The sequence below is a fragment of the Mandrillus leucophaeus genome, unplaced genomic scaffold, assembly GCF_000951045.1.
Source record: "Mandrillus leucophaeus isolate KB7577 unplaced genomic scaffold, Mleu.le_1.0 Scaffold456, whole genome shotgun sequence".
Classification (NCBI taxonomy): Eukaryota; Metazoa; Chordata; class Mammalia; order Primates; family Cercopithecidae; genus Mandrillus; species Mandrillus leucophaeus.
The window spans coordinates 534446-547059 of NW_012104876.1; the positions used below are offsets into that span (position 1 = coordinate 534446).

Here is a 12614-nt window from a genome sequence, read left to right on the forward strand (position 1 = left end):
AAATCAGCAAACAAAACCTACCTTGATGACACAAGGAAAATAAAAATGCCCCCTTGCTACCTTCCTCCTAGGCCTTCCCTGAAAGCATGGGCAGTGTGAGGCAAGGAAAAGAGAATGGTTCTGTTACCCAAGAAAATGACTTTTATATTTTATTACCTGCTTCAGTTCTTTGACCTCGTCCTTCAAGGCGTAAACAGTATCAACAAGGCTCCTAGAACATAAAGATAAAATTCAGAGACAAATGGCTTGCACTGAGGTACTGTTAAAATACTAAACAATAAAAGCCACTTTATAAAAATACAGATCCTGAAAAACAGTGAACTTTCTAGCTGATTGGGAATGGTACTGCTCTAAATGGCTTCCATATTCTTCATTTTGGTGGAAGAACAACCACCACCACACACGCTTAGCTAAATGCAATGTCATTACACTTTTTCTATACTTCCCTCCTCCTTTTCTACTCACTTCCCAGCTTGGGTGAACAAAACACAAGAGACTAGGGCCCATCACTAAGTTTTTCTTTTTCTAGCTTTGTTGAGGGATAATTGACAAAGGTGTACAATGTGATGTCTTGATATATGTATACATTGTGAAGTGGTTACTACAATCAAGCTAATTAACATATCCATCTCCTTACATAGTTACCTTTCGTATGTGTGTGGCAGAAACACTCAAAATCTACACTCTTAGCAAATTTCAAGTATACTGCATTGTAAACTATACAGTCTTCCCTCCCTCGGTATCCATGGGGTATTGGTTCTAGGACCCCCATGGATACCAAAATCCACAGATGCTCAAGTCCTTAATATAAAATGGCATAGCATTTGCATATAACCAACGCACATCCTCCCACATACTTTAAATCATATCTAGATTACTTATCATACCTAATACAATGTAAATGCCATGTAAATAGTTGTTATACCATATGACTTAGGAAAAAACAATATGGTATAACACAGTGCATACATATATCAAGACATCACATTGAACACCACTGTCAATTATTCCTCAACAAAGATGGAAAAAGAAAACCTTTATTAGGTATGAAAAAACTCTGTACATGTTCAATACAGATGCAACATCCATTTTATCTGAATTTTTTTTTTTTGGATCTAGGGTTGGTTGAATCCACAGATGCAGAGCCCATGCAAGCAGAGGGCCAACTGTAGTCAACATACTGTACATTAGTTCTCCAGAACTTACTCATCCTGCATACCTGAGATTTGGTACCTTTTGACCAACATCTCCCCATTTCCCCTTTCCCCTCAGTCCCTAGAAACCACCATTCTGCTCTCTGTTTTTAGGAGTTCGATGTTTTCAATTCCCATCATAAGGTTTTGATTTATCTAGCTTTGGGGCAGGAATGAACATCACCTATCACATAATGAGAGGTATCAGAAGACTGCCTATTCTACAATATCTGTGCTGTGACATTGCCCTTTTCAGTTCTCCACTGCACATGACACAAAGTCAGAGGCATTCTTTCTGGAATATCCCAGTCAAATATTACCCAAAAAAGGATGAAGCACCCTGGCTGGGTTGCATAATAGCCTTTTCCTCTCTGGGTCTCTCCCTGGACAAAGATTTTGGAGATCTAAGTTTTGGTTCTGATCCTGCCACTTACTAGTCCTCTGTTCTCCGGGAACCAGTTTCCTTCTCATCCTCCCTTCGTCTTAGTTTCTTTACATGCAAAATGGGGATAATAGCACATTTTCTGAAAACCTCACAAAGTTGTAAAAATGAATATAGTTATAATAAGAATTAACTATCATTATTTATTGAGTGCTAGCCTTTACACTTACTTCATTTAACCTCACAACAACGTTGAAAGCATTACCATCATCCTTATTTTACAGATGAGGAAACTGAGGCACAGAGAGGTGAAGCAACTTGCCCCAGGTCACACAGCTAATGAGTAGCAGAATTGGGAGCTGAACCACACTGTTTTTCGCTTGAGCCCAAGTACTTAACCATTTTGCTGTATCACTTCACACAGCAGATGTAAAATGCATTGACAGTGCCAAGCACCTTGAAATATGCTGTCCCATGCAAATTTAGGCCTGACTTTAGAAATGACTCAAGTTTAGACAAATGAATTATTTGGCTACTTTGTGTTAATTTTATGAGCCAGAAGGTACTTAACCTGATTTTCCCCCATTAGGTCACCCACACTACTGTGTAAAGGTAAGTCGGAGACATAATTTCCCTGAACTTCCTGTACCTCAGTTTCTTTATCTGTGAAAGTGGTGAGAGTAATGTTTATCTAACCGGATTGCTGTAGGATTTTAAATGATGTCAAATATGTGAAAGCACAGCTTCTGACTCAAAACATGTGAGTGGCATCTGTCTGGGCAGGGAAATCGGTTCTGTGGCTGGAATTCCCAATCACTTCCTAAACCCATCCAGGGCACTGATGTTCCCATGTGCTCAGAAGCAGCTTAATGGCTGGGGAGCTGGCTACAAGGGTAGCTGCCAGCTGGAGCTGCTTTGGAGGGCTCTGTCACCTCTGCCTTTCCTTCCTCTTTCGTTTTGTTAGTGGGCAGCCCTCTAAAGTCTCCCAAATGCATGCTCAGCAAAGCAGGCCACATTCCCAGATAAGGAGGGGTTGTCCCTCATCATAGGCTCTCCATGTGCCCTACCGTCCTACCAGACCTTCTTGCCAGCTCCAAGATAAACTAGGCAAGGTTTTGCCTGCTCTACTCACTTTTCTTCCATGATGGTCTGGCCGTTGCTTCTGGTTTCTTCAATGATGAGTTTCTCTTCCTCAGGGAGTAGGACTTGTGGAATGGAATCTTTTCGAGTACCTACAAACAAGGGTTGCAAGAGGGAGGAGGAGGGAGAGTTACTAGTGAAGAGTAGAAATAGTGGGTGTTAGTTCCTTTCCACTATTGTTACAGAAGGGTCTTTGTTCATAGCATGTTGCCACATTACACCCAGAGGACAGTCACCCATCATTTGCTGACTAAATTTTCCTGACATGAGAATTCTAAATGGCCAAATATACTGATTCAATCTTCCCAAGGTGGGAAGCATTTTGTATTCAGAAAAATAAAGCAAAAGAGCCCCTGTAATACCTGTCCACAACCAAGACCTCCATTCTTTCCTGTTTTGCCTCCTCCAGAGCAAAGAGCTGACCAGTGATCACTCTTCCCTGCAAATCTCCAGGGAAGGACACACTACATCCTATGCTACAGTGTTTTGTCACTGTAGCAAAAGTCAGGTTGACAGTAGCACTGCACTGAAACACAATGTGCTTTAAGGGCCTCAGAAACATCATCACTCCCATTTGTTCTCTTTACAGTCTTATAGGGTAAAGTAGATATGTCTCCTAAGACCATTTTAATCAAGGGTGGAGTGAGGTTTGGAGATTATCACATCATCAGCAAAGATGCAGATGTCCACTACTCAGAATGTCTTCAGGCTCTGGGACAGAAGAGGTGACACAACAGGCATGGGGGCCCAACCAAACAGCTCTCCTGCACCTCCCTCACTCTGGATCCTTCCTCTCAGAGCTCAGGTGCTTAATCTTTGGTCTCCCTGAGTCACTGGCTTCCTCTCTTCTAGGCCAAGTTCCTTCAGAGGTGTGTACACTCACTGCCTTCACTTGACCACCTCCCCTTTCTTGAGGTGAGATGTGTCTCTGCCTTCTCCAGTGCCTAGCACTTTGTAGGTGCTTAATACAGGTGGCCCCCCCATATCCGCAGGTTTCACATCTGCAGATTCAACCAACCGTGCATTGAAAATATTCAGAAAAAATAAAAAGCAATACAAATTTAAAACCCAATGCAGTATAACCACCATTTACATAGCATTTACATTTATTAGGTATGATAAGCAATCTAGAGATGATTTAAAGTATATGGGAAGATGTATGGAGGTGATATGCAAATACTCCACGATTTCACATCAGGCACTTGAGCATTGTCAGATTTTGTTATCTCTGGGGGTCCTGGAGCCAATCCCCTGCAGATACCAAGGGACGAATATAAGTGGAAAGCAAACTGAATGACTGGCTGAATGCAGTAAGAGCCGACGGTAGTCAGTTCTAGAGAAACAGGACTTCCAGTTAGAGAGGGATAGAAGATAGGAGGTCACCACGATGCTAAATGATCTGCTGTGTGACAAGCACAGTGCCAGACATCTTCCACGTGTAAAAGGTTGGGTAGGGAGCAAGGGTGAAGATGTGTCTTTTTAAGCCAGAATATCTGGCTGCACCTCCCAGCTGCAGACCCATCCACTCCGTCAAATGTAAAAATAGGTGGTGCAAGAGGAGATGAGGTCAGATTTTGTAGAAGGGATGCTTCTGGTATCTCTTTGTCCCCCTCTCTTCTCTAGTTCTCAAAACAAAAACTGCCCTCACTTTCCTCTCCTGGTTCCTTGAAACATGTTATCAGAGCTGTGCATGCCCAAAGCCACAGCCAGGTTTTCTCTGTGAAGCAGAGTGTGACAGTCCTCTCTTCATGGCCAAATGTGTCAACTTTCACATTGAATTCCCTCCCTCCCTTCCTTCCTTCCTTCCTTCCTTCCTTTCTCTTCTTTCTTTCTTTCTTTCTTTCTTTCATTCATTCATTCTTTCTTTCATTCTTTCTCTCTCTCTTTCTTTTTTTCTTTCTTTCTTTCTTTTTCTTTCTTTCTCTTTCTTTCTTCCTCTCTCTCTCTCTCTTTTATTTTTTTTTGATGGAGTCTCACTCTGTCATTGGAGTGCAGTGGTCCAATCTTGGTTCACTGCAACCTCCACCTCCCGGGTTCAAGCGATTCTCCTGCCTCAGCTTCCCAAGTAGCTGGGACTACAGGTGTGCGCCATCACACCCAGCTAACTTTTGTGTTTTTAGTAAACACAGGGTTTTGCCATGTTGCCCAGGCTGGTCTTGAACTTCTGGCCTCAAGGGATCTGCCTGCCTTGGCCTCCCCAAGTGCTGAATTACAGGCGTGAGCTATCATGCCCAGTAGAATGCTTCCTTTATGTCAGCCTTAGAGATGCATTACTCTGAAAGAATATGTCAAGGCACCTAAGAAATCCCCTCCCACATTCAAATGATTGGTCACTGGCTGTCCAAAATGGAGTGCTGTGGAGTATTCATTTCTTATGTAGGTGCAAAAACCTCACAAAAGGTATTCTGAATGTCTATAATAATGGGAGACAAAGGACATAATCGAAGTGACCTGGCTTTTAAAAAGCATAAAGATGAATCAGAAAATATTATCTCGCTTTCGTTTGTAACCTGAAAGTTGTTTGGGGAAATACCCTAACCCAATAGCTCCCTGATAAATTGTATACATTTTGGACAACCTCTGCTAAGCAGCTACATTTCCAGATTTTCAGAGCAACTTTGAAACTTGAGTTTGGTGAAGATTGTTCGTTTAAATATGCAGCTGATCAAAGATAGTATTTTGACTTCCTTTCCAAATCTGCCTATAAGAAGAGATTAGCATCAGTTCACAGACACAGGAACTCTCTGGGCCCTTTAATTCCTAACTAGTGCTGGTGAAGGTATCTGTGTACTTCAAAGGAGAACAACTTTTAAAAAATTTTTTCACTTCTATCACCTCCAACTCTTTTACTCTTGCATCTCTCTTTCTGGGTGAAAAACAACAGTGGGTAAACAAACCGCTTGGTAGCTAAAACCACCTTATCTGAAAGATGCAGTCCTGCACCACTCCTCTGCACTAAGTCACCTGCTTTCCACACCCTGCAACCCATCTGGGTTGCTTTTCTCTTTTTCTAAAAGACACTAAGCAGTAAAGAAGAAACGTCACTCACTAGAGAAAGTAGTTTGGGGGAACCTACTTGAGCCATGGCCTTGTTGAAAGTTTGCACTGGTGCAGTAGGCTTCGATCACTTTAAGGATCTGAGCATCCTCTTCCAGAGCAGCTGTACCTGTGAAATTTAATTCATCATGACTTTTCATAGATACATGCCTTTGGACCCTCAAAATGATGCAGTGCACTCTACTGCCTGGGACTGGCTTCTCTGACCAGTAGAGTTTGTGAAAGGCAAGAGAAAGAGCTGTCCAACGCTGTTTATGGAGAAGAGTGACAGCATCCTCATGGAGCTTTGGAGTCAGCCTCAGTGAGCTCAGCTTAGTGGAGGGCCTACTCCTGAAGCCCAGGGCTCTACACTGGGAACCAGGGTAGCGGGGTGGTGTTCTGTCAGTGGTCTCAGTGAGGCCAAAATCACAGCACTGAGCTTGTTGCTAGCTTAGTTCCCATCGATATACCCCAGCCTTCCTCTCCTTTAAATTTCAAGGTTCACCTTTAGGAAGCTTTCCCTCATTAACCCCACCCAATTTTCTAACCAGTCAGTGTAGTCACTCATTCTCCCTCCCCCCTCCTCTTCTACTCCAAACTCATTCTTGCAATGGCTGGATGGCAGCACCCTGTGAACATGCCAATGTGCATAACCAGGTGTGGGGTGGAGGGTGAGGCATGCCAAAGCTGGGGTGGAGCAAATATTTATCCAAACTATATTCCCAGCTGATACACACAATTCTGCCACCTCTTTGTGAGACACCGCTTACTCCTTCACATGTGTCCTAAAGTACCTTGTGTCCCTAAGTACCTTGTTGACAGCCTTAGAGCCAAATATGTCCATATCGACTGGCTGACCGGCTTTGCAGTCTGTCTCCAAATGAAGCCATGTTTCTAGATGTGGGCAGGCTGATTCCCTGAGTAACTGTAAGCATCACTGAGCATGTGACTTCTGGAAGGACTTCAGCCTTCGGGTCTATTTAGTCTATCTCCCTGGAGAAAAATATCTCAAGTATCAGAAACTAAGAGGGAAAAAAATGTATCCGTAAGAAATGGGTCCCTTTAGAGGTTCTAAACCAGGTGAGGCAAAATGCTCAACACAAAAATGCCACAGATGACATCTGCCTGAGATGACATGAAGTGCAGCTGTAAGAAGCTTATTCAAATGTTTAAGAAGTGACCAAAGCTTTCCATGCATTCTTCTTTATATGCAAAAGACAATGTCAAGAAAAAATTGCTCCAATCATCTGCTTTCAAATAAATCCTCACATAAAAGAAGATTCTCATGTTAATTTATCCATAAACAACTTTCAGAAAGTACAAAACACATACTTTTCCTAATCACATATTCCTCCTCTGATGGTTTTCTCTCAGTCTTCCTTTTATGAAGAAATTTCTTCATCGTTTTAGGGCTTTTACTAGACTCCTGTAAGGACAGAAGTTTCTTAATGAATTAAAATTCTCCCTCAAAAACAAAAGTAAAAGCACGAGTGAAACTAAATAGAATTCCTCTCCCTTATTTTGACAGTCTCAGTTAGGAGTACATCAATGTTTAACACTATGCACAATTAAAATGGTTCCAATAAACTCTAAAAGGTTAAATAAAACAGAGGCAATGACATTATCCTCTCAATTTGCACACAGGTGGGACTAAGAGTGGAGTGTGCCTACTGAAGACGTGGCAGATTCTCCTGGAGGCCAAATGGCTTTAGGGAACCATCTGCAGAGAAAGTAAGGGATGTCACCCTAAAAACGTTAACAGTATTCCTAATTTGGCTTACATTCCCCACTGATACGGTTTTAGGGGAACTAAGCCACTGTAACCACTAATGTAGTATTGATCACTTTTCAAAGAGCTTCAGAGCTATTTAAATAATTCTGCCTTAGAAACAGTCCCACAAAGAAGAATATAATTTCCATTTGTGAGACAGGAAAACTAAGGCAGAGAGACTAAGTCATTTTTCTGCAGAGAGAAGAATCAAATGAAGGATTTCCTAATAAATAATTTTGGGTTAGAAGTAACACACCCACAGCCAAACTTAATTTTTCATATATAAAGCCATGTATTTAACTAGTAGACAAAATAAATGTATTGAATTTGTTTTTGCCATATGAGTAACCAGCAGGTCAAAAAAATACTCATTGACAATATCCTTAATCCTTAATCCAATAATCTGTAAACAGATTAGCAACTTAGACTTAGGAAAAATCTCTCATGATCACCTTATCCCAACTTTCCAAGAAATATGTATACATGGAGCATGGATATTAATTATTAATAGTAGCTTAAAAATACAGGAAACAAATCATTTAATTTATTTCACTCAGCCACAGTACTTATACTTGAAAAAAGACAGATATGAAAAACTCTCACATGACAAAAATAACAGGAAAAAGCAGCACTTTAAAAAAAACGCAGGAAAATGGGGCATTTTAGGGCATTATGACATTTTTATATGTATTTCACACAAGCCTGCTTTTTCAACAAAGTACTTACATGTCAGAATTGCATCTTCATATTTTAGCCACCAATTACAACAAGGGACAAAACAAGCATAAGGGAAAGCTTCATTCATCAAAGGTTACAGCACAGCATTATGATGTCACTGTAAGCCAAAGATATTGTTCTACCCTTACCTTTAAGATATAAGACATCCTCTAAAATGAATATGTAAAGAAAGAGAAGATGAGCGTGAGAGGTCGATGGTTATAATGACCAAATCCACTTATCAATAATTCTAAAACAACATTTGAAATGTTAGTGTTATCATAAATTACACAGAGGGAATATAATCACATTTCCCACATTAGTTTCAGATGCAATATTATCATGCAAAAGCCTGAGGAATACAGTTCTGTGCAGAATAACAAATGCTGAAAACAACTGAAATACATACTATCTAGTAGGAATATATTAATAACTCTTTTCCCCCAGCAGAAACGAAGTGATCATGCCTTAGTTTTAATAGATTAGTTATGTGAAGGATTAAGTCAACTTTACTCTTCGAAGCTCACCTTAATTTGAACTTAGTAACTGATAATTACAAAATATCCGTCATTAAAAAGGAGACCGAGGTAACTATGAAGTGGCACTCCTGGTTTACATAATCAAAGAAGAAAATTGGATGACTGCAAGAATTGCAGGTAAATTTCCAAAGTAAATCTGTGGGACTGCTTCCTGACCAAATTCTAAATACACTTATGTAACAAAGATTCAGTTCAAGGGTTGTTTGTCCTATCATGTCAAGTTGAAAGGATCAAAACATCCTCCAGTGTCCAAATATTGTCTTATTTTTACTGCACTTAGAGTTGGTAGCAACAATTAATCGAAACAAAAGCATGGTGGTTTAAATCAAAACACTCAAAATTGAGCTGAGTCTGCATCACTCATCAAAACACACATTTGATCTAGAAATATATGCTGCCTTTGCCCCATAATTCTAAGACTTATCTCATAACTGTCACAAACTTAATCTTCACCCAACGAGACTGATTTAAAGAACAGTTACTAATAAATGAGTATCTTTTCTGAAATCTGAAATGATTTGAGACAGGTTAGGGATAAAGCCACTGTTTGGATGGAAAAGTAATACTCCACACAGTTACAGAAGCTAGTGAGTGACACTTCCTGACTGCAACTTCAAGAGAAAAAAAAAAAATACACAAAACCTTTAAATCCCCACACTACCCAAATATCAAATGGCCTTTAAGGTTGTCTCTGAGAAGCCTCTTTTTAAAAGACACTCCTTTCATCAAATTCTTTTCTCATTCCAATTGAAGCAAATATCACTTTTATAGTTTGGACTCATAGCTTGGTCCCATAACACTTTACTAATTTGGTTCAAATTGATCAAAATGGTCCCAAATGCTGAATTAGGTCTGCTTCATTGGCAACTCAACTACAATGAAGTAGCTCTTGTTTGAGATTTGTGTACATTATTAATGAATCTAAAGAATTATCATAATAATCATTAAGGTAAACCAGAGGCACTTCAGGAGGAGACTGGGAACACTCAGGCAGTGCACATAGATCCTATAGATATTCAGTACATATTTGCAGATGGATAATGGGAAACGGAAAATTAAGAAACCAAACAAATCACTGAGTCTAGCAATTCAAGACTGACTCACATATACCACCTCTCTTAAATTCTAGCACATTCCCACAGAACTATTTGTAACAAGCTATGAAATTAACTTGTCAGAAGCATTTTATACCATAGGTAGCAAAATTACCTCTTTATAACCTAGTGCTGCTGATGGTCTAAGTGGAGGTGCAGGTCGTAGACAACTTAAACTCCACGGTTTTATAATTTGAGGAGGCTCCAAGGGTCCTCGGGGCTGTCCAGTAGAGCTAAAAGACTGGGAAAATGTCTGATGAGATGTTGGCAATCTGCCATCTGAACCCGACCTTGTGCCACACAGTGAGAGAACAACAATAGCTTCATTGGATCAGCAAAGACAGCCATAGAAAGGGATAGACGGAAGAACAAAAGTCTCCAGTTTGAGAACTGGCTCTTTCCAGTCAAGATTACGGGGTCTCTAAGAAACAGCACAAAATTGACTCAACATTCCATGATCCTGTCCTCTCTTTCTCATCTGGAATTTAATTAATTTAATTTTCTTTCCTCTGTAAGGAAAGAAAATGGAGTAGCAGTCAACATTTGAGTTCAGTGATATGTTTGGCACTCTGGTAGGTGCTTAAATAGATTATTTCATGAGAACAGCCTAAAACATAGACTCAGTCAAGTGAAGTAACTAACTAGTAATTGGCAAAGCCAAGATTTGAACCCAGATCTGAAGCCAAAGCCCATATTCTTCCGACCACAACACACAGTGCTCAAAACTGGAATTTTGGCATCATAGGTTTGTATGTTAACAAACAACACAGTATATCTTCCATCTCACTCAGCAAGTACAGTAAAATCTCATCAATTCAAATTCCAAAGTGTAAATTTGTGATAACTCAGAAAGAGACAATGCTAAAAGTTTACCTTTGAAGAAGGTTACTGAGCAAATGTGAGAGCATGAGTGAGATGACATGGAGATGTTTAAGTACTTAGGGAGGTAAACTATTTGTTTCTACTTAGCCCATTGTTAGTAGGAGAGTAACCATTGCTGATTGAAATAAGCCTTGCTTATCATTAAAATATTTTAGCAGGACTTCTGGTTAGAAATACTTTGCTAGCAGTTAGTTGGGGTACCTGAACACTGTCAAACAGAACTGCACACCTCTAAGTAAACCTTTTCATTAATTTGGATGGGCCTCATAATGAGAAATCAGAATGAGTGAGGTTTAACTGTACTTCAAAATCTACAAATATAGGTTGCCCAGAAGGCTGAGGGTGTGCTTGCTGCTTCTTCTAAATAAGTGTCCAGCAGGCAGGAGTTGATGAAAGACTCAATAATCTCTGGACAGAACACATGGACTACTTACGGAATGAGCACTGCATGATGACGATGAGGTTTTGGATAATGAACTGCAAGAAGCAGGTCCTCTGATCAGTCTGTTCAGCTGCTCTAACCATTCCTGGAAGTCCTGGTTGTTGTTGCAATGGACCACAATTCTCTCCACCACGTTACCTACATCCCCCAATTATAATCAATTTGAAAACAGAAGGCAAGGAAAAACTTGAGCTTCTCCCATTCATAAATACACTTCATGCAACTAGGACTTGGGTGTGTATTTTCAGGGGTTTTCATACCTATGGGATAACCCTGTTGAAATTTCTACAGCAGAAACAGATAACCTGTGATGATAAAGTAAATAAATATTCATGTCTGATTTAGAAAACTGTCCTTGATTTTTACTGCTTACAGAAGCTTAAAAGTAGTGTAAAACTTCACTATATACAAACTTGCAATCCAAAAACGTAAGTACATAGTCCATCTAGTTAAGTCTAAAGTGGGAATATTGTACTGGTTCCCCCAGTATCAATGTTGGAACAAGATCCAATTAAGACTATTTACAACCTTTTGGCAAATACTAAACCTTAGGCTCCTTCTTGGGAAAGAAGAGGGTAAGGCCATGATCCCAGTCTTAGCCACTGTGCCATATCAGCACCAACAGTGAAGCCACTACATATAAATGACACAGGCCTGGCAAAAGGGATCATAAGCTAAAATGTCAGGGAGAATTACTGAAGCCTGGCATTATGCTCAATTTGTGAAGAAAGTTTGATGTCTTTTCAGAACTTTTTAGAAATACAACCAAGTCTTACTAACTCATGGGCTGATGATAAAATTGCTGATAAAAGTCCATATCTTTGGCTCCTCTGCCACCAGGGAACAAATGACAGAAGGGAAGAAAATTGCATTTACATCAGTCCATTTTGTTATTCCTTAGCTCTCACAAGTAGCTCTTATGCAACAGAAGATTGAAACTAATGGCAAAGCCATGGCTTTTGAATGAGAGGAGACTTCTCTGCGCTATTGCTGTACCCTAATTATCCCAGGAAATGGAATATACTTTGCCATGCCTGCGTAAAATTTGCTCGTGGCCTATGTAACTGAAAATAATGGCATTTATTTATTAAATTCCCCTTCATTCCAAAAAGAATTGGAAGTAGTTACATGAAAAAGAGAAAATTACCTACCAGTGATTTCAAATGTGCAGTCATTCCCTTCAATTTCATCTAATCTAGTCACCACCGTTCCTGCTATTGGTATTTTTCCCTATTAGAAAAAGAACATTCTCATTAATTCTGCAGTCATACAGGTCTCTGTTTATTTCACTTAGATTTGCTGACCCTCTCAGCACTGCAAAATTATGGCTAGACGTATTTTTCCACTATGTCAAGAGCAGATAATATGATTCCCTGTTCTAAATTTTAATCAGACTAAGAAAGCAAGGGGAAAATGTG

At 39.9% G+C, this 12614-nt stretch overlaps 1 protein-coding gene across 1 annotated transcript in view; it reads right to left on the reverse strand.

The window, feature by feature from the left end:
* ARHGEF6 (Rac/Cdc42 guanine nucleotide exchange factor (GEF) 6) overlaps window positions 1–12614 on the reverse strand; it is a 120190-nt gene that overhangs the window by 3806 nt on the left and 103770 nt on the right. Inside the window, exons 14-21 of the mRNA XM_011994418.1 lie at window positions 12348–12426; window positions 11189–11334; window positions 9988–10113; window positions 8389–8409; window positions 7084–7177; window positions 5792–5881; window positions 2708–2807; window positions 157–211 (exon numbers count right to left, since the gene is read on the reverse strand). Coding sequence (XP_011849808.1) covers window positions 157–211; window positions 2708–2807; window positions 5792–5881; window positions 7084–7177; window positions 8389–8409; window positions 9988–10113; window positions 11189–11334; window positions 12348–12426 — 711 coding nt within the window. The remainder of the gene's footprint in view (window positions 1–156; window positions 212–2707; window positions 2808–5791; window positions 5882–7083; window positions 7178–8388; window positions 8410–9987; window positions 10114–11188; window positions 11335–12347; window positions 12427–12614) is intronic.